This window comes from Rattus norvegicus, chromosome 7, assembly GCF_021556685.1.
Source record: "Rattus norvegicus strain SHRSP/BbbUtx chromosome 7, alternate assembly SHRSP_T2T, whole genome shotgun sequence".
NCBI lineage: Eukaryota > Metazoa > Chordata > Mammalia > Rodentia > Muridae > Rattus > Rattus norvegicus.
The window spans coordinates 14,539,423-14,565,650 of record NC_141540.1 but is presented as its reverse complement, the minus strand read 5'-3'; the positions used below and the strand labels follow the sequence as shown (position 1 = coordinate 14,565,650).

The 26,228-nt window shown below is 56.8% G+C and overlaps 1 protein-coding gene across 22 annotated transcripts; it reads right to left on the bottom strand.

Annotated features, from left to right (window-relative positions):
• Nucleotides 1-1,356: 1,356 nt before the first annotated feature.
• Tcf3 (transcription factor 3) lies at nucleotides 1,357-25,641 on the bottom strand. Of its 22 annotated transcripts, none has more exons than XR_015623757.1 (19): nucleotides 25,321-25,641; nucleotides 22,940-23,092; nucleotides 20,042-20,114; nucleotides 13,812-13,885; nucleotides 13,514-13,592; nucleotides 12,818-12,885; nucleotides 12,240-12,372; nucleotides 11,602-11,654; nucleotides 10,197-10,299; nucleotides 9,971-10,128; nucleotides 9,746-9,875; nucleotides 9,396-9,454; nucleotides 9,227-9,305; nucleotides 8,524-8,597; nucleotides 7,945-8,103; nucleotides 7,742-7,868; nucleotides 5,406-5,538; nucleotides 2,167-5,231; nucleotides 1,357-2,034 (listed from the first exon to the last, which is right to left on the bottom strand). XR_015623757.1 is itself a non-coding variant. In XM_087555605.1 (19 exons), the coding sequence occupies exons 2-19, from the start codon at nucleotides 23,012-23,014 to the stop codon at nucleotides 1,892-1,894; spliced, it is 1,956 nt and encodes a 651-aa protein (XP_087411731.1). In that variant the 5' UTR covers nucleotides 23,015-23,092; nucleotides 25,321-25,641; the 3' UTR covers nucleotides 1,357-1,891.
• Between the last annotated feature and the right edge of the window lie 587 nt (nucleotides 25,642-26,228).

Genomic DNA, 26,228 nt, shown 5'->3' with positions numbered 1-26,228 from the left:
TAACTACAACAACAACACCGAGGGCCTTAGTGGCAAGGTGCCTGAGGACTCACTTTGTAAACAGATGTAGCCAGGCACTTCTGAAACTCTAGCTCAGGAAGATGGAGACTGTGTTACAGAGTGGCCATGGACCCCAGGGCTTCACACATTTATGCCAGGCGACCCCAAATGAACTATGTCAGCTCATCTCTTTGGCCGTGCAGCTGGTGACAGAGATGGCTCAATGAACCTTCTGGGACACAGGCACTCAACAGCCACTTGGACCCAGGACAGGTCAATTGCTTCTAGATATCCCAAAGCCCAGAAGTCTGGATGGGCCCACACTCTCCTGCCTGTTTGCCACTGAAGCAGGGACACAGCAGGGTGGCCTCATGTCCAGTCTAGCTGTTCCTTCCACAGCTTCCAGAAGTGCCAGCCAGGACCCCAAGCCAAAGTGGAGAACAGATTATCTGCCATCATGAGGTGTTATCATGGTTACCAACAAAATCTCCTGCACTGGAGATTCTTGGGGTTTTCAGGGACTGTAGCTTGTGGAAGAGGTCAGCATGGAGCAGGAATGAACAGGGCTGTGGTGGGTCCTGGTGGCATCACCATTACTCTACCCAGAGACTAGGATACCACTGGGATCTGAAACATGGCTGACAATACTTGGGAGGGGCCAGTCCACAGATCTGACCATAGAAGGTAGCTGTGGGAGCACAGACACCGTGATGAGTGGGCTGACCCAGCTGGAATTAACTCTCCCATGCAGCTGGGCACACCCCTGGGGGAGGCTCTTGCCCGGACCCACCCTAAACCCTGGGCCACACCTTCGGTGGCAGCCCACATAAGAGGGCATGGAAAGAGGAAGCTTTTGCTTTTTGCCTGCTTGCCCTCACGCTCGCTGGCAGGCTCACCTACCCTGCTGCTGAGGCGCGCCCTCGCTGGTGTCAGAGCCCTGTTCCAATGCAGACTGGAGACCAGCATGCCCTGGGAATCCTTCAGGGCTCCAGCACTGATCAGGAGTGCTGGGACAGTAAATAAATAGGGGATTCTAGGAGACAGTTGCTGTTGGGAATACCCTTACCCACATATACATATTCACTCTAGTAACTGTTTCTTTATAGGCCCCTACTGCAGGACACCCAAGTATTCAGAACCACGAGGAAAAAGGGGTGTACGTTTAAGCCCAGGGAGGGGGGCAACTAGACAGCCCATTTCACATGAGAGGCAGAGGCCCTGGGTTCATGTGTACGGGAGGGAGAAGGGCATGAGGCATCAGGACCTTGTGCCGGGCCTCAGGTGACCCTCAGATCAACACTGGGTCTTTCGAATGCTACTTTAATAACCTTGTAGACCATGAAATATGACGCTGAGTTCTAGAAACAGAAACAGACATGAGACTTTTATACAAAAATTTGTTGCTTACAAAACATACGGAAAAGAAAGTTAAGGGAAAAAAAAGACACGGAAGGCCTCGTTCTTGCTAACTTTTGTCTACATTAAAAAAAAAAATCTGAAAACTAATGTTCCTTTATTCTCCTTTTAAAAAACGAAAAATGCTTAGGCACAATGTGCTGTGGCTCTGAACTAGAAGCCAGTACCAGGCCGCCCCTTGCCAGGGCGCGGTCCGACTCTTCCGTCTGACATAGTTAAGGCATCTTTTTTCCTTTCTGATAAGTGGGCATGCTGCTTTGTTTCCAGTTCCCGCTAATCGAGAGGAGGAGCCGCTCTTCAGCTTGGTTACTGGGCCAAGACAGGTGGGCTGCTCCGTGCCAACTCCCCCAGGCCCTGAAGTGTCCCCAGAGCCCTCTGCCCATGCCTCGATGGAGATGTCTCATCCAGGACCATCCTGGGTGCACCCCGGGCAGAGATGTGGTGGTCCCTGGTCCAACGAAGACCCTGTGACGGCTCACAGGTGCCCAGCTGGATTGTGGGCCTCACCCAGGCCCGGGTGGGCGGCTGACAGCGCCAGCTGCGGATCCCCGACCACGCCAGATACCTTCTCCTCCTCCCGCCGCTTCAAGCAGGCTGCTTTGGGGTTCAGGTTGCGTTCTGGGGGAGTGGGGAAGAAGAGAGCAGTGGGAGACGGTCCTCGGGTGGGGACAGAGAGGGGTAGGACTGTGCCGTGGCCACCCTGGCCAGCAGCAGCGGAGGATGGAATAGACCGGGGCGGGCGCAGCCTACCTCGCACCTGCTGCTCCAGGCCCAGGATAACCTGCACCGCCTGCTGCAGGATCAGCAGCTTGGTCTGCGCCTTATCCGACTTGAGGTGCAGCTGGCACATGCGGCCCAGCTCCCGGAAGGCCTCGTTAATGTCCCGCACGCGCACCCGCTCCCGAGCGTTATTGGCCATGCGCCTCTCCCGGTCCCTCAGGTCCTTCTCCTCCAGGGACAGCACCTCATCTGTACTGCTGGGTCACAGCACCGGGCCTCCGTCAGTAGGGGCCGGGCCACTGCGTGCCACATGTAATGTGTGAGGGTAAAATTAGGGTGTCATGGGTGACATGGTGGTGGTGGCGTGGCTGTTGTGGTAGTGTCACAGTGCTGTCATGGGTGTCAGCCAATGTGCATGATGAGTGACAGGAGCTCTGCAGTGCGCACAACTGTGCCTTGTGCAGGTGACACACCCCAATGGGCCTCTGTATGTGTGTCTTCAGACCATGTCTCCGGGAGGCCAGGTGGTCACTCTGGGAAGGACGATGGCCTCACTGTCCCCCAGCATGTATAGAGGGAAACAGTTTTACAGGGCAGTGTGGCCTCAGTTTCCCTGCTGACTACTCTCTTGCTGACCCTAGTTTTGTGCTGTCTCATGGCTCAGGTACTAGGTTCAGGGCTGTGCTGCCCTGCGAGGCAGAAGCTAAGCTTTGACCCTGCTCATGGCAGCAAACAGCACTGGGGCCTGAACCCTGCACCCCAGAGCCAATCACCCTAGCTGGGCCAGGAGCACTGACTCCTAGACTCAGGGATCTGACTATGTCCTCTACTGTGGACGACCATGACAGTGGCTCCAGATGACCAAACCCAAGGGTAATGCTGTCCCTGTCCGTGGTCTCAGGCTGACCCTGGCTGTGAGGCCTAGCACCATGCCCTACTCATGCTCCTGCCCCCGAACCTATCAGACCCTGCTGGGTGGCGGCCCCAGACCTCAGGACAAGCGCACAGACCAAACTGCATGTGGGCACCAAAGGCTGTGTGCCCAGAGGACCTTTTCCTTTCCCTGCATGGCCTCATGGGACTAAGGTCACGGTGCGGTCGGCCCTGTCCACAGGGCGGCAGGTGCGAGGTGAGGGGTGGTGGGTGGCAAGCAAAGGCAGGGGACAGCCAGGGTAAAGGGATAGCATGAAAGACAGACAGCAGGTAGACAGACTTAGGAGACACAGGGTAGGCCGCACACGGCCATCAGAGACCTTGGAGTCAAGGGGACAGTGGCGACTGTGCAGATCCCACCATGCTGTAGGAGAGAAAGGGTTAGCGGCAGGCGGGCAGGCCAGGGCGAGCGAGCGAGCGAGCGCAGGTTAAGGAAGCGGCGGGTAGAGCTGTTGTCCTCCCTCCTTAGCCCTGGGGCAGGTGGGTCAACACCACCCTGGATGGGGCAGTTAGGGGGCTGAGGGACGGTGAGGGCTGAGAAGCTCAACAGTGATGCAGCTCAGATACTAGCTAGCCCCTCTGGGTTCTGGGCTAGGGTGGGGGTCACTGGCCCCTCACAGCCAGGCTCTGGGCTGAGGCTGGGGACGGGGACAGGGACAGTCTTGGCTGAAGTCATTAGGCCAGTGAGGCTCGTGTGGCAGAGTCCAGGCATGTCAGAGGCAGCCTTCAGGGTCAGCAAGGTGGGAGATAAGTCAGTCAGCGTGGGCTAGTAGGTGTGAAGGACGGTCAGGGATGAGTGTGGATGGGGACAGTGAGTATAGGCAGGGATAGTGAGTGTGGGGACAGTCTGTGGGTGAGGAAAGTCAGTGTGGTGGGGACAGTGAGTGTGGGGACAGTCTGGGTGGGACAGAGTGTGGATGGGGACAGTCTGTGGGTGAGGAAAGTCAGTATGGGGACAGTGAGTGTGGATGGGGACAGTGAGTGTGGTGGGGACAGTAAGTGTGGTGGGGACAGTGAGTGGTGGGGACAGTGAGTGTGGATGGGGACAGTGAGTGTGGTGGGGACAGTAAGTGTGGTGGGGATAGTGAGTGTGGTGGGGACAGTGAGTGGTGGGGACAGTGAGTGTGAGTGGGGACAGTGAGTGTGGATGGGGACAGTGAGTGTGATGGGGACAGTGAATGTGGGTGGGGACAGTGAATGTGGGGACAGTGAGTGTGGGCAGGGACAGTGAGTGTGGGCAGGGACAGTGAGTGGTGGGGACAGTGAGTGTGGGGACAGTGAGTATGGATGGGGACAGTGAGTGGTGGGGACAGTGAGTGTGGATGGGGACAGTGAGTGTGGTGGTGACAGTGAGTGTGGGCAGGGACAGTGTGGGTGGGGACAGTGAGTGTAGGTGGGGACAGTGAGTGTGAGTGGGGACAGTGAGTGTGGTGGGGACAGTGAGTGTGGTGGGGACAGTGAGTGTGGTGGGGACAGTGAGTGTGGTGGGGACAGTGAGTGTGGTGGGGACAGTGAGTGTGGGTGGGGACAGTGAGTGTGGGTGGGGACAGTGAGTGTGGGTGGGGACAGTGAGTGTGGATGGGGACAGTGACTGTGGTGGGGACAGTGAGTGTGGGTGGGGACAGTGTGGGTGGAGACAGTGAGTGTGGGTGGGGACAGTGAGTGTGGATGGGGACAGTGAGTGTGGATGGGGACAGTGAGTGTGGGTGGGGACATGGTCAGTGTAAGGCAGGACTACTGGTCATTAAGGCCACGGTGTGGCAAAACCCGGCAGGCACAGTCAGTGTGGGGAGCAGCAAGTGCGGGCACCTTCTGTCTGGAGGAGGGAGGCAGACTGGTGGGTAAGGGGTGGTCACTGTGCTCTGGCTTGGGCAGCAGGGAAGGAGCATGGCATCACGGAGGCGCGGGGCGCGGCCGCCCACTGACCTCGCACCTGCTGCTCCAGGCTGAGGATGACGGCCACGGCCTGGTGCAGGATGAGCAGTTTGGTCTGCGGCTTCTCAGTGCTGAGGTGCAGCTGGCACATGCGGCCGAGCTCCTTAAAGGCCTCATTGATGTCGCGGACACGCAGGCGCTCTCGGGCGTTATTGGCCACCCGGCGCTCCTTCTCCCGCTCGGCCTTCTGCTCTGGGGGGAGAAGGTCGTCCTCGTCCTCGTCTGGGCTATGGGGGAGGGGAGCCAGGGGCCAGAGGGAGACAGTGAGGTGATGTGGTGGCCTGCAGGACCTCCCGGGGTCTGTGTGCATGTGGTGTGTGTGTGTGTGTGTGTGTATGTGTGTGTGTGTGTGTGTAGCATGTGACGTGCACGTGTATGGCCCGAGGGAAGGGGTTTGGCACCTGGTACGTGTGCGTGGGACCTTCAGGTCCTTCTTGTCTTCCTCAGCGTCTGCCACTGATGTGACCTCCTCGTCCTCTTTCTCCTCCCGCTTGATCTCACTGGCGCCTGCAGTCACGCCTGCCCTCCCGAGTCCTGAAACAAGCCAGGGGTGAGGGGCGGCAGCCACCCCTTGGCAGGATGCAGCTCCGTTTGTGAGGACATAAATAAAAGACGAAATAGAAAACAAGGCAGCAGGATGGCTGGCTCCACCGGCACAAGCGGAGTCCCTGTGCTCAGTTCCCACTGAGGTTCCCGCCTGACACTGAAGCTATATGCGACCTCCTCACAGGACCACCAACTGGACACAAAGGAACCTGCACTATTCGAAAATGGCAAATTCACAAGTTTTAAAAGTGGGGAAACGGCTGTCCACTGGTAGCACATGCCTTTAATCCTAGCACTCGGAAGGCAGAAGCAGGTGGATCTCTAAGTTCAAGTCCAGCCTGGTTCAGAACAGCCAGGGATACACAGAGAAACCCTGTCCCAGAAAGTGTTAGCAGTGGGAGGAGCGAACCCTGCTAGAACCCTGGGGCAGAAGATGAGTTTTTTGTAATGGTACAAGAAGAACATATCTGTCACACCAGCAGTTGGAGGCTGAAGTAAGAGTTGTGAGTTCAAGACCAGCCTGTTGTACACAGTGAGGTTGTCTAAAAATCTAAGTCAGGGCTGGAGATGGCTCAGTGGCTAAGAGCACGGACTGCTCTTCCAGAGATCCTGAGTTCAATTCCCAGCAACCACATGGTGGCTCACAACCATCTGTAATGAGATATGATGCCCTCTTCTGGTGTGTCTGAAGACAGCTACAGTATACTCACTCACATACATGAAAAAAAATAAATCTTTAAAAAACCTAAAAATCATAAACTTGGTTGGTGGCACATGCATCAACCCAGGACTTGGGAGGCAAAGGTCAGAGACCAGAAATTCAAGGTCATCTCAAAGCCAGCCTGGGCTACCTGAGAAAGTGTGTCAAACAACAAAAACAAGAAATGCCCACACAATGTCCACGATGAACATGGAGATACAACAGGCAAATGTGAATCCAGTATGGGGACGAAGGGCTGAGGGGACTTGCGTAAGCATTCACAGCTGACACCACGTGGGACTGGGTTTCCTCTGTGGATGTCATCCCTAGTCTCACCCATGCTAAGTCCCCCTAATACTGCCAGTGTTCTCCCTACGGACCAGGAGTCACCTATGAATTCTGAGGTGGAAATTCCTGCCCTGCCCTCTGCTGGCAAAATGTTCCCCAAAGCCGGCAGGGCCCCTTGCACACAGGCGGGCGGGCTGTCATAGCCTCCCTACCTCTTTCACCCTCTTGGTCTCCTACCCGGCTCCCTTGCTTCCCCTCGGCACCACGGGCCTTCGCACAGGCAGAGCCTCCTTGCTGGAGGCCGCTGTGTATCAGCTCCCAGGTTCAGCAGCAGTACCACCCTCTCTAGGTCACCCCGCCCTATTTCCCTTGTACATGTGCTGGGCCTGCACAGCTACACCCTGCTGGCTCCAACATCCCTACCACTGCTGGCAGACATATGGGAACCCTGCCTGTCCTAAGCATCTGAGAAGCAAGCACTCCCACTTTGCCGGGATCCTGGGCACGGTCCGCCCTGTGCCTCGGTGTCCTCCAAACAAATCAGAACAGTCCGAAGACTGCAGACTATAGTGAGGATCGGGGCGACAGTCAGTCTACCTGATGGCTCTTGGTCCCTTGGCAGCAAGCGACAGCGTGTGCACATGCACACAGATTCCCAGCGAGGCTGGCTGCCAGCCCCAAGGGTCCTCCTGCCTCTGGCTTCTCAGTGACAGTTCCACACACAGGCCACCACGCCCTGCCTTTTGTGTGGATCACGAGGTATAAACTCAGGCCATCACACTCATGAGAGAAGCACCGACCTTGGCTCCCCAACTTTGGCTTTTCAGTTTTGAGGCAGGGGCTCCAGAGAGGACCAGATAAGCCAAGATGAGGACTCCTGTGGGACTTGCTGTGATCAGGCTGGCCTCAAACTCAGAGAGATCCATCTGTCCATGCCTCCCGAGGACTGGGATCACAGTCCTGGGCCCCACACCAGGGTCTTCCCAGCTGCAGCTTGCTGACCCGTGAGCCAGCCTGTCCCTGCCCACTCAGCACGCATGTCCGGACACACACGTGTTCTTTACACAGACTCTAGGGCCTCCAGTTCAGGTCCTTGGCTTCAGCAGACTGTCATCCTCCAGCCCCGAGGGATACTAATTCTGTCCTCCCCCTGTGTGATTAGGACTGGCAAAGGTCTTCAGCTCCCTGCTGGCTGGGACTTACCACTAAAGGAGTCGGGTGGCCTCTGTGAGAGGTCAGGGAGGGAGCTGGGCTGGCTGGGAAGGCTGGCATGGTTATGCAAAAGACTGGCACCACTTGTGAGGCCATCCTCAGGGTGGCTTCCGCTGACCTATGGAAGAGAATGACATGTCCGGGTGGCTGGAGTCCCTAAGTACCACTCATCCCTGACCCAGGCTGATACTCACCAGGCCTGCATGCCGCCCGCCCAGTGACATGGGGCCCGCAAAGCTTGTGGTCAACGTGCTGTGGCCAGGCAGCAGTCCATGGAGCTCGCTTGCAGTGCCGACAGCGTGACTGCGGAGGACGTGGATGGCCTCGTCCAAGCGATCTTCCATTTTACTCTGCTGTGAGGGCGGTAGGGCAGGCACTGAGGGGCACGCACACAGATGTGCACATCTGCATTGTCATTTGCTTCACATAGGATACCCCTCTGTGGCCTGCCCAAACTGGTGATCCCCTTGCCTTGCTCTTGAAGACCCTTCAACTGCTCCTCATCCTCCTGCCTCCACCTCCCAAGCGCAGAGATGACAAGTAGATGTCATCAGAAGCAGTTTCTGCAGTGCCAGTGAGGGGACCCAGGGTGTGCCACACAGCCCAGCAGCAGCCTCTCATCCCTGCCCCTCCTTCAACCCTGTGCTCTTGTGTTCGGAAGCCACCCTGACACAGACACTCAGTGCATTTCTCCCCCAGGACGGATCCATGTTGAGGTGGTGGTGAGACTGAGTGGTGCTTGGTGCCCTGGCCAGCAGGGAGGGGACACTCACCAGGCCATGGAGACCTGCATCGTAGTTGGGGGATAAGGCACTGGGCGCTCCTGCCCGGGGCCACTGTGATGTCCCTGGAGAAGGAAAGGCAGGAGTGGGAAGGTGGGTGGGCAGTGGGGACAGTGGGGACAGCTTACTCACAGATGGATGTCCTCAGCGGTGTCTGACATGGCCAAACAGACACTGCTCAGTCTTGGAAACTCTCTATCTCCTGACTGAGCACCACTCCTGAGCCTCGAGCTCCAGCCCTGACACATCTAGCTTGCAGGGGCACAGCAGGGGCCAAGGGCGGTTTCTCTCTGTCCCTCCCTGCCTGGGCTCACTGCTCCAAACTTAAGCTCCAGAGGGGACCAGATAAGCCAAGATGAGGACTCCTGTGGGACTTGCTCTGTGATCAGGCTGGCCTCAAACTCAGAGAGATCCATCTGTCCATGCCTCCCGAGGACTGGGATCACAGTCCTGGGCCCCACACCAGGCAGAGCAGGTTAATGTCAACCTCAACCTCCCAGGGCCTCCAGGTCCCTTGCTCCTCACTGATGGCCCAGCAATACCCACCATGGAGAGCACGGAGAGCATGGAGAGCACGGAGAGCATGGAGAGCATGCCTCACCGGACCCAAGCCTGGGCCCAGCACCTGGCCAGACCTGTAGACTGGGGACAGCGCTAAGGTCGCACACGGAGACCATGCCCACCCCTCACGCACCTGGCAGGCCCTGGGGTGAACCCACAGGCGTTGAGGGGCTGGGCGAGAAATTATTGCTGGAGTGATCCGGGGAGTAGATCTGCAGTGATGCGGACAGAGAGATGGGCAATCAGGGCCACGGCGAGGCTACCAGAAGCCCCCCACTGCCGCTGCCCAGGTCCCTACTCACGGAGGCCAGTGCCTTCCCAAGGGCATCCCCTGAGCTGCTGGCTGTAGTCCCTCGGGTGCCTGTGGGGGAGAGAAGCCAGTCCTGTGGTGTGCGCCTCCGTGCCTGTTCCACCTCACCTATCCTCAAGTGACTTGCCTAACGCTGACACTTGCCTCCCAGGTCAACAAGGCTCCCTCTCTGCCTCGGTTTACCCCAGAATGAAGTGGAAAACCTTGTACCCAGGCCAAGCTGGCTCAGGGACTGACCATGCCCTCTGGCTCCAGGGCCCAGCGACTGACCCTTTTCCATGGAGCTCTGATGCCTGCTGCGTGGATCCCACCCGGCCCAGCAAACCCCCAGTGTAGCCTCACCTAAGAGGCTGTCGGCCCCGCTCACGGGTGGCGTGTGGCCAGAAGTCCCACTGTAAGTGCCAGGGGCAGCTGAGAAGCTGGATACAGCTGGGAGCGTGCCATTGACCTCAGACCCATGCAGCTGGTAGCCCTGAGGGGACAATTAGACAAAGGCAGGTAGGGTTGAGGTTTGGCAGGACAAGGTAAGTGTTAGCTTTCCCCAAGTCCCACAATCATGGCACCTACCATGCGATCCTGCTGCTGGAGGCCCCCAAAGGCACCACTGCTCACGGAACTGCTGCCCGGTGCAAGCGGCAGGGGGGCCGAGCCATCACCTAGCATGGGCCCAAAGCCCACCTGGCCAGGGGGACTCCAGAGCTCCGCTGAGGGGTGCAGGCTGCCGTCTGTGTAGAGGGCGGTTATGAGACAAGAGACCCCAGCCCTGCACAGCCCCCCAGGGAGCCCCACGCACCTGCCACGTAGAAGGGGGAGGGGTAAGCGCTGCTGGGGGTCTTGGCGGAGGGGTAGGCTGTGGCGTCCCTGCTGTAGTTATCACCTGAGCTGGATGGATATACCTGCAGTGGGAGGGGACAGTCAGGCCAATGGCGGGTACAGGTGCTGCTTCCCTGCCCAGCCCTGCCCAGGCTCTGCAATCTGAGTGCTGGAGACCTGACTTCCCTCCACTGTCTCTTAGATGCTTCTTCTGCCTCTCCAGAACACCTCGGCCTGCCTCATATAGCGAACTTCTAGTAAATCCTCAAAGCCCCACCTCCGGGGTTCAGCTCTATTGTTCCTTGTTTAGCAGTTACCAGTGCTGGAAACATCCTCCTGGCACACAGGACCCTGGGCCAGAGACAGAATCCCGGCATAGCATCTGACCCTGGTTCCCCCAAAGCAGAGAGGGCACAGAAGGGACCACTGCATTGATCTGACCAGCTAGTATTGGCTGGTGACAGCTTGAAGAAAGAGTGGGGGTCTGCCACCAATGTCTGCCCTAGCACAGGACTCCAGAGGGGATCGGCTGCTCATGCCTGCCCTGGCATAGCACTTTGGAGGGGATCGGCTGCTCATGTCTGCTTTGGCAGAGGAACAGATAGCAAGTCTGAGCTGGCTACAGAGCTGACTCCCACTTAGCTTAAGTGGGTTCTCTTGGCCACAGCTTCTGATCTCAGCTTTGTTCCCCACACCATATGTATATTTCTGGGTAGCTTTGGTCAATGCCCCCCATGGTCCACCCTAGTTCTGATGTCAAAGGAAACTGCAGGGTTCTGGAGTCACAGAGGAAGCAGGCAAGCTTTTATATATTTCTGACTCTCCTGCCGTATCTCCCAAATGTTGGGGGAGGCAGCCAGGTTGGAGAATCCAGCATAACGCCTTTCTTAACGTGATTAAATCACAGGCGCATGGCGCCGTGAACCACTGAAGGCCAGCCACCATCTGCTGGGGTGGGCAACTCGCCAACTGCCAAGCCAGTAGGCGGAGACCCTTACAGCGTTGGCAGATGGGTGTGGCTTAGGACTAGGCAGGGCCTGGTTACCCCAGCACACAGGGCCCCAGCCAGCCCCACCTTAGAGGAGAGGAGAGGAGAGGAGAGGAGAGGAGAGGAGAGGAGAGGAAGAAGAGGAGGAGGAGGAGGAGGAGGAGGAGGAGGAGGAGGAGGAAGAGGAGGAGGAGGAGGAGGATGACGACGACTACAGTGGGACCTGAGAAAGGGCCTCCCCAGGGAAGGGGAGGAGCAGCACATACTCAATTCACACACATTTGGCTGCAGCAGCCCTGAGCTCAGAGTCTGCTCACCCTCAAGATGTGGCCACAGCTTCTGGATGGGCAACCCAGGAAGCCACAGCAGCTAAAGTCTCTAGGACTGTTCCACTCACCGAGGAAGGAAGACCAGGCGGAACCTTCCGGACCTTCTTGGGCTGAGTATCTGCTGGGAGCAAGAGAGGAGAGGAAGGTCTGGCCACTGCCCTCTCCACATGCCCTCACGTGGCTCCTACCACGCTGGGGTCAGGTCTCAGGGGTGCCATGTCCCTGATACTTGAGGGGCCTCATTAATACAGCCACTAAAAACCTGTTTTCTGCCAGCACCAGGGAGGCAGGGCCACACAGAAAGACCTTGTCCCAAATATCAAACATCTGAAAACCCAGGGTCCCGCCCACCGGGACACCGAGATACAAGAAAACATCTTGGGGCGGGAGGGCTACACAGAAGAACTTGGGGGTAGGGGAGGCAAGCAGCCAGCCTGGCAGTCCCAGGCCAGTGCACCCCACAAGTCCAGTGCTACAGCCCCGGGGCCAGCATGTCCCGTTGGCGCAGATCCGTCCACCCAATGTGTGGTGGCTCTCACTGCAAGTGATCCCAGCTGATGTCCCCTTAGGGGAGAGCACCCCTGTAGCCACTGAGGTGAGCGGCACCCACTTTGGCCTGGGATACAGGTCTTTCTCCTGCTCATGGCATCGGTCTCTACCACAACTGCCCCTCCGGCAACTCCATGTCCCCAGCCCTCTCACTCACCCAGGCCACCATCTGCAGCTCTCCGCCGAGGGTTGCTGGGGAATGAGGTGTAATACTGGGAGCTGCTCTTGACGCCTGATGGGGACAGTGGCCCGGGACTGCTGAGGCCCAGCTCACCTGGTAGGAAGCCAGCCTGAGAAATGGGGACACCAGGGAGCTGAAGCTCATGGAGGAAGACCCCATGGTGCCAGCTGTGGAAATCACTGGCACAGGGCAGGCGGGGCCCACAAGCCTCACTGGTGCATAGCCCTAGAGATGCCCTCTTAACCACCCTTGCTCGACTTCATGGCCACAATCACACAGGGATCGAGTCCACCCTGGGGCCTTGTCTGCAGGGAACCCCTGTAAGCAGCCGGGTCAAGGCTTTGAGACCCATATCCCATGCTCTGCCCAGCTCTGCTCCTCACGTGGGTTAAGCCTATTTGGGGACTTCAGAGGTGACACGAATGAACGTGGCCATCCTTGGTGCACAGCTTGGTCCCAGCTGGTACTTAAAAACTGCAGTTCCCCTGGCACAGTCTGGGCCCTAAGGGTCACTGTGGAAGTCAGGCTAGCTCTGCTCTTCTGCCTCAGTTTACCTGACTCAGGGTGCCAACACTGGTGTCTCTCCCGAAGGTGGCATAGGCATTCCGTTCACTGCCCTTGCCTGCAGAGGACAGAGAAAGTCTCACGAAAGCCCAGGAGCGTCCCTCGGACAGTGGGGGTCACGCATGGGGGGGGGGCTCTAGCAGAGCCCCCAGCCTGTGCAGACCCAGCTGCCCTGTCCCTTAACCCCTGAGCCAACCTCCAGCCCTCAGGGTTTCATGTAGCCCAGGCTAGCCTTGAACTTGCCACCCTCCTGCCCAAGTGCCTGGATGCTGAAGGCTGCTGACCCTGCCATCCCTCAGTGTCATCACAGGGTCTGCCCTGGGGATCAGGTTGACAGGCTAGAACGGACGCAGCTGGACTCTATGGGAACTGCCCTGTGGGAGAGGCGGGAAAAGGAAGCCCAAAAGAGAACATGTAGCCCACAACTGCAGAGGCCACTTTAGGCCATGGTGGAAGGAGCCAGGGTCAGCGCTATCCAGTTCCGGACTCTCGAGCAGAACCAACTTTCTCGAGTTATAACCGCCTTTGTGCTTATCAGGCCTGGTGACCCACTGCCTGGTGACTGGTCCCCACAGTGCCCAGGGACAGGCACTGCTAATAAGCATCTACATGGCAAACAGCCTCGGACACACTGCTGTCAGGATGGCTGGTGCTCTCCGGGATTCCCACGGGGTGTCCACACTTACCTCCAAGCCCAGCTCCTAGGAACGTGGAAGGCGGCAGGCTGCTGTGGGAGTCACTGAAGTGGGCACCTTCGCTGTATGCCTGGGGGAGACAGGCGGGGTGAGAGGTGTAGGCGCTGTGTACCATACTACACTGTGCACACCACACACACTGTGCACACCACACTACACTGTGCACCGCACTACAGGCTAAGCCCTATAAGCTCTCACCGTGGCTGAGCACAACTGTCCCCAAGGGCGACCACAAGCCGTCTCCTCACCTCCTGCCCAGGAAAGAAGACCCAGGGCCCAGGCGTCTTACCCGGCTAGGGTCAAAGGAAGAACTGTTCTGTTCACTGTTGCCCCAGGACCCTGAGCTGGGTCGGTCCTCCAGTCCTGCAGAGGCAGAGAGAGAGAAGTCTGGCTCAGTTTGATTCCTCCTTCCCCTGGACATGCCCAACAGCAGTATGGTCAGACTCGTCCATCCTGCACAGCCTGGGACTCTGTCCCCACGAAGCCAACTGCAGCTCAGTAACGTGACCACCCACTGCTTCTCTCTCCTGGCAGACTCCTACTCACCTGTCAAAACCTCAGCTACTGTGCCCACTTTTAGGCCCACGGCCCAGCCTCTTGCTCAGACCTATGTCTGATCATCCAAGGCTGAGCATGAGTCAGAAATGGTCAGCAAAGTCTCATAGGGCCTCAAAGACTTCAGAAGTAGTGTCTCCTGGTACAGCACCCCCCACTGGGGAGGCCGTGGGTGAGGCAGAGACGGTTAGATGTGGGCAGAGGCACAGCTGGCTGGGGCTCTTGCAGCCCCAGAGGAAGGTGGATAGTTTACTGCAGTATGGCAGGGGTTAACCAGCCTGGAGACTAGAGGACCTTGTCCTGAGGGGCGGGGTAAGGCAGGGCTAGGCCCTTATCTCCCCCAACACTCCTCACAGGCTGCTAACGGCTTCTACTCCAGAATATTCTTCTCCACCTGCAGTAACACATTCCCGACCCCAGAGGGGCTCCCACCCGTGCCCTCCCACTCTGCACCCCAAGACCCCATGTCCCCCAGCGCCACACCAGAAACTCCCAAACCTTAAGAGACTTTAGTGTGAGCCTTTGTGTGCATCTTTCTCTCCTTAGAGAATCGTGCTTAATTGCAGTCGAATTTGCATAATTGTGCATATTAATCGCCCAGCCTCATGAATATTCACCCCTAATTACACCTTCCTATTTCCTGATAAAGTTCCAGTGTGTAGGCAGAGGGGGGCTGGGATACAGCCCTGGGGGCTTTGAGGAACCCCTCCAGCATCAGGTGCAGTCTGTGGGTGTCTATACCCCCAATTTTCTAGTTGTCCACTAGGGCTTACGGTGAGGCTCAGGAGGGCGGATGCCAGCACCCACACTGGCTGCAGACCTCAGGGGCACTCAGGGCACTTTAAAAGCCCAGACCCAACATGATGGTCATGACTGGCCCGTGTGGCCCTGCACTTGGCAAACACTGTCCCCCCACCCCCACAGCCTGGTAACACGGAGGATTCCACAAGACCCCAGGACCCTCTAGCACAAGCCCTTTTCCATTCTATAAATAACAAAATTCAGGAGACCCCCTCCCCCACCCCATTAATACAGTTATTAAAATCACCCCACTGATAAATTATGCATCTTAATAACCCCAGCATGAATATTCATAGCAGTTCACTGCGCACTAATTAAAACATTCTAATAGAAGACGTTGATGTCAGACTCCTTTGCACACTCTCCCCCTCTCTTAATCTTTTCCTGTCCCTCAAGGTGAAGCACTAAGGGGAAGTGGGGAAGAAACAGGCACCTCCCGGGAAAGAGGCACAGGGTTCACTCCTAGCCAAAGCTTGGCTCAATCAAGCCCAGCCAACTTTAGGGGAGGCCCACAGGCCCATGACTGGAGCGCTGTTCTTTTGATGGGATTGTCGGCTCTTTGGCGCACGGCTTGTTTTTATAAATCAAGTTCGACTGGCACCGAGCTGTTCCTGTGCTAGCTATGGCTACACTATGGATAACCCTACGTGTTTATACACTCATTATCAGGTCCACTGTGGACAGAATCAGGTGTGGAGCAAACTGTGGGAGCTCAGCACGAGAACACTATGCAGTATGGGAAGAACTCGGGGTGGCCCTGCACCATCCCCACAAGTCTCAGGGACATCAGCTCATAGCAGCAGCTCTACGTGAGCCTTCCACTCAGCCACCCAACCCCAAGCCCCACTTCTCCTTACTCCCCGCCCGTCAACAAGGACAATGTCAGCCACTTGCAGCCAGTGTTAGGTCGCATCCATCCAAAGCCCAGTAGGCCATGCCAAGCCTGAAGACAAAGCTCTCAAACAAAACCTGCTGTCTGTCGCACGAGCTCCTCCCAGGAATACTGAGGTCAAAAGCAAGTTTGAGACCAGCCTGGTCTTCACAACACATCTCAAGAACCCACAATGAAGCAAGCGAGAAGCTGACATATGCCTCAGCAGAGAGCAGCACATCCAGGTCTACCCATGAGCCCCAACCCCAGCTCCCACTGGGGGATTCTGGGTGGGGGCCCCACCCCTGACCACACCCAAGCCCTCCCTGGGGATGGGTGAGGCTCCACCCCTGGCTGTGTAAGCATCTGCTCTCACCTCAGTGAAATCTTGGGCTGGGGGGCGGGACTAGCAGGTTTGAGGCCCTGGGCTCCATCCTAGCACACGCTCCCCCATCAAGTCAAAAAGATTATCGACCATTTGGATTTTAAAGCCCAGGAAAGAAAGATAAGAACTTTAAGAAGAGGAATCGAGATGAAAGTAGAGAGGAGTCGATGGCCAACATCAATTCTCCAAGGAGCAGACTCCAGAGTGAGAGATCAATACGCACACAGGAGATGGAGCCAAGGACAAAGGCAGAGGTGGGAAGCAGCCTTACAGGCGGCAGGCTTATCCACATCTGACAGACAGACAGACAGACAGACAGACAGACAGACAGACAGCTCCCCTAGCCCAGGCTGGCCTGGAACTCACGACCATTCCTGCCTCCTCCTGAGATGACCAGCTCACACTCACTCCACACTGGGCTTGAGTGGGTTATTCCCTTCTCCTAAATAACAGTGGCCAAGTGGAGGGCACGGGCACAGCCTTAGAGTAGCTGCAGCTGATCCTCAGGCTGGCCGGCTCCGCTCACCGGGTTGTTTGAGGAGACGACATGTAGGGCAGGTTCAGGGTAAGGCAAGGGTGAGGTGCACAGGGTTGACTGGTCAGCCAGATCAGGGCATGCTGGTAACTGAGGGGCAGCATGCGGTAAACAGAGCTAAGTGTGGGCACTGAGGAAATGGCTCGGTTGGGAAACGTTTGCCAGCACAGCATGAGCACCTGGGTTTGAGCACCCAAGAAGCCAGGCACAGTGCTACAGACACCTGAGACCCCAACACTAGGAAGGCAGAGACAGACCGCTCCCTGGGGCCCACAGGCTGGCCAGCTTAAGTGGACAGGTGAATGCAGATGGAGAGACAGACTTTGATTCAAAAAACACAGTACAGGGGCTGGGGATTTAGCTCAGTGGTAGAGCGCTTACCTAGGAAGCGCAAGGCCCTGGGTTCGGTCCCCAGCTCCGAAAAAAAGAACCAAAAAAAAAAAAAAAAAAAAACCACAGTACAGAGTGATTAAAGAAGACACCACTGTCAATTTCCAGTGTACACACACCCACGCACACGAACACACAGACACAAGCACACTGACACATAGAAACACATCCAGCTACATACACACACACACACACACACACACACACACACACTGACACATCACACATCTAGACACAATCAGACTTTCATGCACACAGACACATAAAGTCACACACAGACACAATCACGCTGACAGACACGCACACACATGTGCACAGACAGAACAATGTGATGGTCACAGAAAGAAAAGTCACCAAGACACCGGGTGACAGAGGCACAAAAACAGCAGCGCTGACTCTGCTCAGGGTCACCTGGGAAGAGACATCTCAAATGAGAGATCCCTGCTTAGCCTGGCCCGTGGAGTGGTCCTTGAACTGCTGTTACAGAGAGGCCCCACCCCTGCAGCCCCTGCAGCCCCAGGCTGAGCTGCTATGGGGAGCAACAGGAGGGCAGAAAGGGTTTATTGCAGCACACTAGGACACTCTAGGACTCACTGTGACACTTGTCAGCCGTGTGGTTTGTGACAGGGTCTCTCTATGTGGCCCAGGCTGGAACTCAGAGATCCATCTGTCTGCCCAGTGTCGGGATTAAAGGTGTAGCCACCGTGACTGGCAGCAACTGAGTTCTTGCCTTCCATGCTGGGGGTTCTTGACTCAGTCCTCAGTGACCAAATAAAACAAAACAAATCTGAACCAAACCCCACTGGGCCAGACAGTTGACTCAAGAGGATAACAGCACAGGCCCCAGGATCAGCTCCCAGCACCTACGTGCAGATGCAGGGGATCTGATACTCTCTTCTGGTCACCATGGGTACCAGGTATGCATGTGGAGCACAAAGTAAGAGAAACAATCAACCCCCCTACACGGCCGCTTAGAGAAGGAGCTCTGAGGCGTTTCCGGGCCCCACGCCGTCCCCCCAACCTTCTACAAGCCATTTCTGTTGCCTGATTCAGCGTCCCCTGCTCTGTCACTTGTTACCCTCCCTGCTCCAGAGATGAGAATACTAGTGAAGCCTTCCTATGTAAAGTGTGAGTGCAAACCAACAGGGGTGGGGTATGGGGCAACCCCTATTCAGCAAGAAGTAACCAGAAGTTTCAGCCTCCTGGTGGGGTAACCTCACTCATGTCCCGTATCTATGCGATCATACCGAGGAAGCATGGAACTCCTGTGTAGACCGGGCTGGCCTCTGCCTCCTCAGTGCTGAGATGAAGGTCTACACCCGCACCTGGCCCGAGATGATCTTTTAAAGTTGATCAGAGCCGGGTAGCGGTAGTGCAAGCCTTTAACCCCAGGCACTCGGGAGGCGGAGGCAGGTGGATCTCTGTGAGTTCCGGGACAGCCAGGGCTACACAGAGAGACCCTGTCTCAAAAAGATCAAATAATTAAAGTAATCATAGGACTGGCAGCCTGGACAGTCTCCAGGAACCTTCTCCAGCTCCCTGAGGCTCCAGTATCACAAGATGGCTTCACCTGGGGGCGGTGGTGAGGTCAGGGGATTGGAGCCCCTCCTGCAAGCCAACCTGTGTCACACACAATAGGTGGCCATGGGTTGAGAGGCGGGGCTTGTCTACAGTGTGGTGACGGGCACGTGGGTGTTGAGGGGGAGCCTGCACGAGTTTTCGCCCCTTTCACGAGGCTCAGGAGAGATTCGAAATGAAAGGTTATCATGAAGAAATGCAGGAGGGCTCAAGCTGAGGAGGAAGCTCACAGAGAGTGGCGGGCCTCTGAGCACCGAGTCTGCCGTCCTTGGTTCTATGTGGGACTGCCCCACAGCGGCAGGACCCAGCCATGCTGTGAGATAGGGCCTGGGAGACCCGCTCTGTATCCCCTCCTGTATGTGCCCTGATCACCAAAAATGGGGTGAACATCCTTTCTGCAACTCAGGTTGGCAGAAGTGAAGTCCGCCTCCGACAAGACAGAGCTCTAGATGTACAACCTCCTGAACTAAACCAATGTGAGCAGCAGCCAACAGGGTCCCTGTGACAAGCCACACAACCCCAAGGCAAAAGGGCCACATGCTAGGCTTCTCAGGACTGGACATGGGTCTAGTGCCCAGGGTCCAAGGTGTGGATGAAGGTGGGTCTGGAGTAAGACAGGCTAGACAGAAGCCCATCGGTGACTCTGCCAGGCCAGGCTTGTGGGGAGAGGCCTGTGAGGCTGCGCCATCCCCCAGGAGCTACCCCAGGTGTTGACAAGACACGCGCAAAATGACACACGGTGACAATGTCTGGAGGACAGCTGCTATGAACAGGGCGGCACTCTCCACCTGCCTCACAGTAGCTAGTGACCTGACTGTACCCCCGGTTGCAGCAGGAAGCCTGGGCATTATGGATTGGGGTGCTTCCGGGGTGACTGGAGCCTCTGGGGGTTTCCAGGCCTCCAGAAGAGCACAGATGGCCCTCTGCTACTTCCTCAGGCCAAGGGGAAGACAGCTCCGGCAGTGACTGAGGGCCCTGCTTTTGGGTAGGGTAAGCAAGAATGACCCACACCAGCCTCCCACAAATGTCCGTCACACGGAAGCCTTGCTGAATAACAAACATGCCGGCCTACAGCCCGCTTCATCTCCCCATCCGTATCAGGTTGTCTACGACCTGCTTCTCTTTCAAGATCTTAGCTGTCCTGGGCAAGCCAGACTAAGCCATGTTCATACCGAGTGTCTTATTTGTTCAAATTGCATTTACTGGGGGAAGGCCAGACTGCAGCCTGGGCTGCACAGTTGGAACAGACAAAACGCAGAGGCCGGGGTTCCGGTCAGTACAGCTCGATGGGTTCTAAAACAACCACGCTCTGGTGGGGCTGTTTGAGGAACTGTCCGGAGTCACCCAGCAGACAGATCTCATCACAGTCCCCATGAACAAACCCCCAGTACCCCTCAGTCCTACCTGAGCCTGCGAACTGGGTTCCAGCTAGGGAGGCGGGCCGGCCCTTGCCATTGGCCACAGGTAGCGGGAACATCTGTGGGACAAAGAAGAGACAGGCGTATAGAGGCAGGGCTGTGAGCAGTCCAGGGTCTGGCTGAGCCATAGACTAGGTTTCCTGGAGTTAGGCTGGGACAGGTCTGTGGGCATGGATAGGGTGACCCCAGCTGTAGAACAAGTCTAGAGGGAGACTGAAGCTCAAATGTCCAGACCTCTGGGGCTGTAGCTAAGGAAGAGTGACAGCAACCCACCTGCTAGAGCGTGGCTTACAACTGGTTTTGGTGAGTGCAGCCTTGAGTGTCACTTGTGTTTGGAGACCCTGGCTGACCTGGAAATTATTATGTAGCCTAGCCCGGTCTCAAACTCACAAGGACCCACCTGCTTCTGCTTCCTGAGTGCTGGGGTTACAAGTGTGTGGCCATTTTGTTCCTTGAGACACTATCTCTCGCTGGCCTGAAGCTTGCCAAGTAGGCTGGACTGGCTGGCGGGAAGCCCCGGCCATTCTCCCCAGGGCTGGCTTATGGGTGGGTGCCGCCTTTGTGCCTCCCTTGCACACGGGCTGCTGGGCTTGAACTTAGACCCCAGCACTCTACCCAGAGTCATCTCCCTGCCCTGACCCTGTTTCTGAGATGGACATTCTGTAGTCTAGGCTGGTCTTAAATTTACGATCCTCCTGCCTCAGCCTCACAGGGATATGCCACAACGCCTGAAGGTGACATGGTTTCTCCTATCCCAGCTGAACTACAAAAAAAAAAAAAAAAAAAAAAAAAAAAAGTTTCTGCTCAACAGGTGGTCGGGAGAGAATCCCAGGGCAGGGCAGCCTCCTGAAAAGCCAGCATCCCTAGGGATTCAGACATCCCCTAGACACCACAGAGGGCCCCCACTTGTCTGACTGTCACCCCAGCACTTGGGAACTGGAGATAGGCTAAGATCATCAGTGGCTACATACATAGGTAGTTAGAGGCCACAGGAGACCCTGTCTCAAACAAACAAACAAACAATAAGAAGGGACGGAGGCACTGGGTGGCAGAGCTGGGTACTGTGAGGGTCCTGAGGGAGCCTCTGCTCACAGGACCTTGAACTCCCACATCCACTCCCACCTGCCCAGTGCAAAGTCTCTTCATGCTAAACACTCAGAGGCACAGACAGACAGACCACACACACCAGCCAACTCCCAACCACAGAGGGCCAGGTTTCCCATGTGTGGGGCCTAAGGACTGAAGGGGTGGGAAGGCCCCCACACTGACCACATTATCCCCTAAGTCATCCCCTAAACAACTAAGGCAGTGACAGTGTAGCCCCACAGCCAGGACATGTGTGGGTCTGGGGCCAGCTCTGTCTCAAATGCTAAGACGGGGACCAGAGACTGCTCTGAGGTTAACAGGCTGCTGCTCTCCCAGAGGGCCAGGATGAAGTTCCCAGGAGCCACATGACTGCTCACAACTCTCTCTAACTCCAGTCCCAGAGTGTCTGATGCCCTCTTCTGACCCCCAGGGTATCCTGCATAAACACGGTACACAGGCCTGTCTCTACAACGCTCAGCAGAAGGATTTAGGGGATCCAGACCAGCCTCGGCTTTATGAGATGCTAGGTCAAAAACAAAATAAAAAACGCAACCCTCCACTAACCAGAGTCTGCCTCCCTCCTGGCTACATGAGCCCTATGCAGGAGACTCCCTCTCGGCTTTGATCTCAGATTTTCATGTATGCCCCAGGATGCCCTCTCTTGATCTAAACCAGGGGAGACCCTGGGCCCTGACGACTGCAGAAGTGGTGGCCCAGAGGCTCAGGGTGCTCCCATGGGTCCAACAGGCTGAGCTGCACCCCCAAGCTGCTGTGTTCCGGGCCACTAGGCCGTGACCTGACAGTTTAACAACAAGACCCAGCAGGCCAGGCCTCTGCCAGTTCAGCCTGGGGCAACCAGGGGCAACAAGGGAAAAGAGGCCTTCAGAATCTCACGGAGTGGCTGTCCCCAGAGCTGTATTTCCACAGGGTGGCTGGGGCTGTTTCAGTGTGGGCAAGCTTGTTTTTGGTAGAATTCTGTGGCCTGGGGCCTTTGTGGGGATGGGTAGAGGAGTTTAGACCGAAGTCAGCCTAGGAGCTTTTCCGGGTGCAATGGTACTTCTGGGGGTGGTGCCGAGATGTCAAGAAAACAGAGTTTAGGAAAACATGCTGGTTCTTGAAGGACAGGTCCACTGCCCCGCCCCCCAAGGGTGCCCACTGCACAGATAGGTGAACTGAGGGTCCTAGCTGTGGAGATGGCCACCAGGAGGCTCTGGTTTCTCCAGCTCATTACTGGGTGTTTCTGTGCTCTGTGACTGTTGTCAGCCAGCAACCTCTCTGGGCATTTACATAGCTGGAGAGGCCGGCTACCACAGAAGGGCAGGAACACAGCCACAGTGGGCCCCCGTATGCTAATGCAGCAGGCTGCTGAGCACTCAGACTGAGAGGAGGGGGTTGGTGGCTTCCTTCTTCTCTAAGGTCCCCAGCATGGGCCAGAGCAGCCTGGGACTTCATTCTTAGCACCTGTAACTCCGATGGTCACTTTCCTAACTCAAGGCCACCGGGACTGGTGGGGACTCACAGGCACATGAGGCTTCTACAGTGAACACGCCAGGGAGCGACTAGAACTCTGAACAGACGTTCCCCCTCTCTCTGGGCTTAGTTCTCCCCACACGAAGCTGCAGGTGGGACCCTTTCTTTGGTGGGCGTCACCAGGCCCATGGTAGGGGGCTCCATTCCCTTTGAGATTCCTCCTACTCTTGCGAGCTGGGGACTTTGCTCCTACTGGTAGACACCCCTGCTTCCGCTCTATCTTCAGCGTGGGAGCAGGGGTAGCACTGTGGGGCAGGGGCTGGCTCACCATACTGAAGTCCAGGAGGTCACTCAGTTCTTTGTCCGAGCCAACAGGTGCCATTCTCTGAGACTGGTTCATCATCCAGCCAGGGCAGCAGGTGTCGGAACTGGGGTGCGTTCCCCAGGCCTAGAGGCAGCCCTGTGTAGTGACACCAGGGGACTGGAGGGGAGAGACAGAGGGGACTAAGAGCATGGACAAGCGGGCATTAGAGGAGAGGCCCTGGGGTCTATGGGGCCCTGGAAGGAGGGCGGAGCCTGGGTTTTGGGGTGATCATCTGTAGATCCTTCTCAAGAGCAAATGGATAACTGGAACAGTGGAGAGAAGGGGTATGTGTATGAAGTCTCCCAATCAGGGGCCCACCCGGGTGTCAGGTTGCACATTTTAAAGCAGAGGTGGGGGGCGGTCTGTGGGCCCTGTCTAGGAGGGAAGGAATGGCCCAGCTCTGCCTTCTCCAAATGAACTTGGTGGAACCTTCCTATGCAGCAGCTGTCACAGAACACCCAAGACCCTGGCCACCCCCAAATTCAAAGCAAAACAGACTCTGAATTTCAAGACTCCAGTAGGTGGAAGAGGTGTTATCCCTGGGGCCACAACTTCTCTCTCTCTCACCCCTAAACCCAACCTCATTCAGAAAAGTTAAAAAAAAAAAAAAAAAAAAGCAAAACAAAACCAAGTGGGCTGTCTTATTGTCACGATGTATCCGGGAATTATTCAAGTCAAGTTTGAAAACATCCTTTTACCAACATCACCCTGGTGGGGAGGGGGAGGTCCCCAAGACTCGGGATTCCCCTCAAGTCCCAGGGGCTCTGCTCCACCAGCGGGGGAGGGGATCCACCTGCCAGGCCCAATTCCACCCACCCCAGGGAATAGTGAGAGGCCAACACATAGTTAGAAGGTTAACTTTTTTTCCAGTGTTCCCCAGAAAGGAGAGAGGGCAGCAGGGATCTGGGAACCCACAGGCTTGGGAAGAAGGTTCTGGTGCTGAGGGAAGACCCATGTCCAGAAGCTCAGGAACCACAACTCTTTTGTTTGTCAACTCAGACACAGGGTGTGAAACAGGCACCTAGAGCACCCCGCCCTCGCTGTTTCTTGTCTTTTTTTTTTTTTTTTTTCATCCTTTTTGGAGGACGTGTGAAACTGACTCTTTTTTTTTTTTCTTCTAAGTTGTACGAAACCACACTTCTTTTTGTGGGGTATTTGAAACCGATTTTTCTGGGTAACCCCAGGAGAGGTGAAACAGTGCTCCGAGTGGGGGCGGGTGCCACAAACACTTTGGGGAGGGGAGGGGAGGAATGGGACAACCTGAGACTTCTTGGATTGGGGGGTAGGGAGGCAGAATTGCAGACAACCCTTCCTTCTCCTCCCTCCCCCATTCCAGCAGCCAGTGCGGGAGGAAGAAGGCTGGAAGTTCTGAGGCCACCACCGTGTCCCAAACCTTGAGCTGTGCCGCGCCCCACATTAACACAGAGCAGATGTTCCCGTCTCGGGGTCCCTGTGTCTCCCCTCCTTCTCTGTACCCAGAGATCCCTTTCTTGTAGCAAACAAAGGCCTTGCTCTCTTTTCCTCCAAACTCCAGCTTAAATTGGGAGGGGGCACATCCTTAAGTGTGTATGTGTGGAGGGGGATGTTTCTTCCAAGATCTCCAGGAGTTGGAGAACCCCAAGTTAATGAGGTGAAGAGATTAGGCTCGTACTTCCTTCCAAACTCCAGCTCCGAGGGAGGGTTGAAGATCCCCGCTGGCTGGGGGTGGATGGGAAAGGGACACCTCCCCAAATCCCCAACAAGAGTTAGGGAACCCTAGGTTGTGGAGTGCAGGATAATCCTCACCCTTCCAAACTCCACTATGATCAGGGTACATGGGTGGAGGTGGGTGGTAAGGGGACACCTCCCCTAAGATAACCACGAGTTGGGGAACCACTAGCTAATGGAATGAGGGGATGGCCCTCTCTCTTCCCTCCAAACTCCACCTCCGATCAGGACCCCGTCTCTGAGGTTAAATGGAAAGGGAACACCTCCCCGAAGATCCCCACGAGTTGGAGAAGCCCTTTCTGATGAAGTTGGGTGACCGTCCAAAGAGAGCCGTCACAAAAGAGGCCTGGGCAAAGTTTGCTCCCAAGTGCGCGCGTCCCCTCCACGTCACCCCCCTCTCCAGGCGCGCAAAGTTGAAGACAGAGAACAATGCGCCGCCGGGCCCGGGGCCCTGTGCAAGGGGGACGCGTGCACCCTCCCCGGGGGGCTCACCCCAGCCCCAGCCTCCCCACGGACCCGAGAGAGACCCGGAGGCAACTTTTTTTCTCATGCATTAAGCAGAGAAGGGGGGGTCCCCACCGCGCGCGCGTCCCCGTGAGCCCCACGCGCGCGCCCGGGTCCCCTCCGCGTGCGCTCACCTGCTGGGCGGGGGCATGCACCGGGTGCACCGGGGGTCCCTGCTGCCCACCGCCCTCGGGGACCCCGGGGACAAAAGGGTGGCGGGCGCGTCCCCGAGGGTCGCGCGTGGGCGGCAGGAGCGCGCAGGGCTCGGGGTCGCGCGTCCTTCCTCCTCCCCACTCGCGTTCGCGTCGCCTGGCCTCTCTCAAGCGTCTCTCAGAGGAGGCCCCGCGGGAAGGGACCGTAGCAGAGGCGGCGGCGCGCGGCGGTGGCCCGCGGTGGCCCGCTACGCCCGCAGCCGCCGGCGCTGCCTCATCTTCCTGCGGCGGGAGACATGTTCCGCCCCCCCACCCCGCCCCGCGCCGCCCGCGGAAGCCACGCCCCCAGGAGGCCACTCCCACCATCGCCGAAAGCCACCTCCCCTAAGTCGCTCCAGCCGCGCCCCGACCGGATGCACTCCACGGATCCCTCCACTACCCTTTTGGAGGCGACAGTAACATACACCACCTCACAACAGTCACTATTAAGACACCCACAAAGATTACCATGATACCAAGAATCAACCAGTATCTAATACTAAAGTACTTCCGGCAGACATATTATCTAGCAAGCCGAGGTAAAGCCTTAGGGACTATTTTCCTACGCGGCGGTATACACGTACTGAGAGAAGCTTCCGTGACGCCAGCGGGAAGAACCATAAGATTGAAAGATAAGGACCACTAAAATAACCAATGGGAAGACGGGAAGTTTTGATTGGCAGTACCTCTAACCACTCATTGTGAAGTATCGTCTGCATTCCCGCCCTACAGCAGAGGCGGGATTCTCAGAGCAAGAGGCCGCGAGAAACTCGACGGGAAGGCGGTGGGAGGGCGGGGTTTGAGATTTTATTTTCGGGTTCTTATGCCCGCCGGCGCCGCCACGTCAAGTG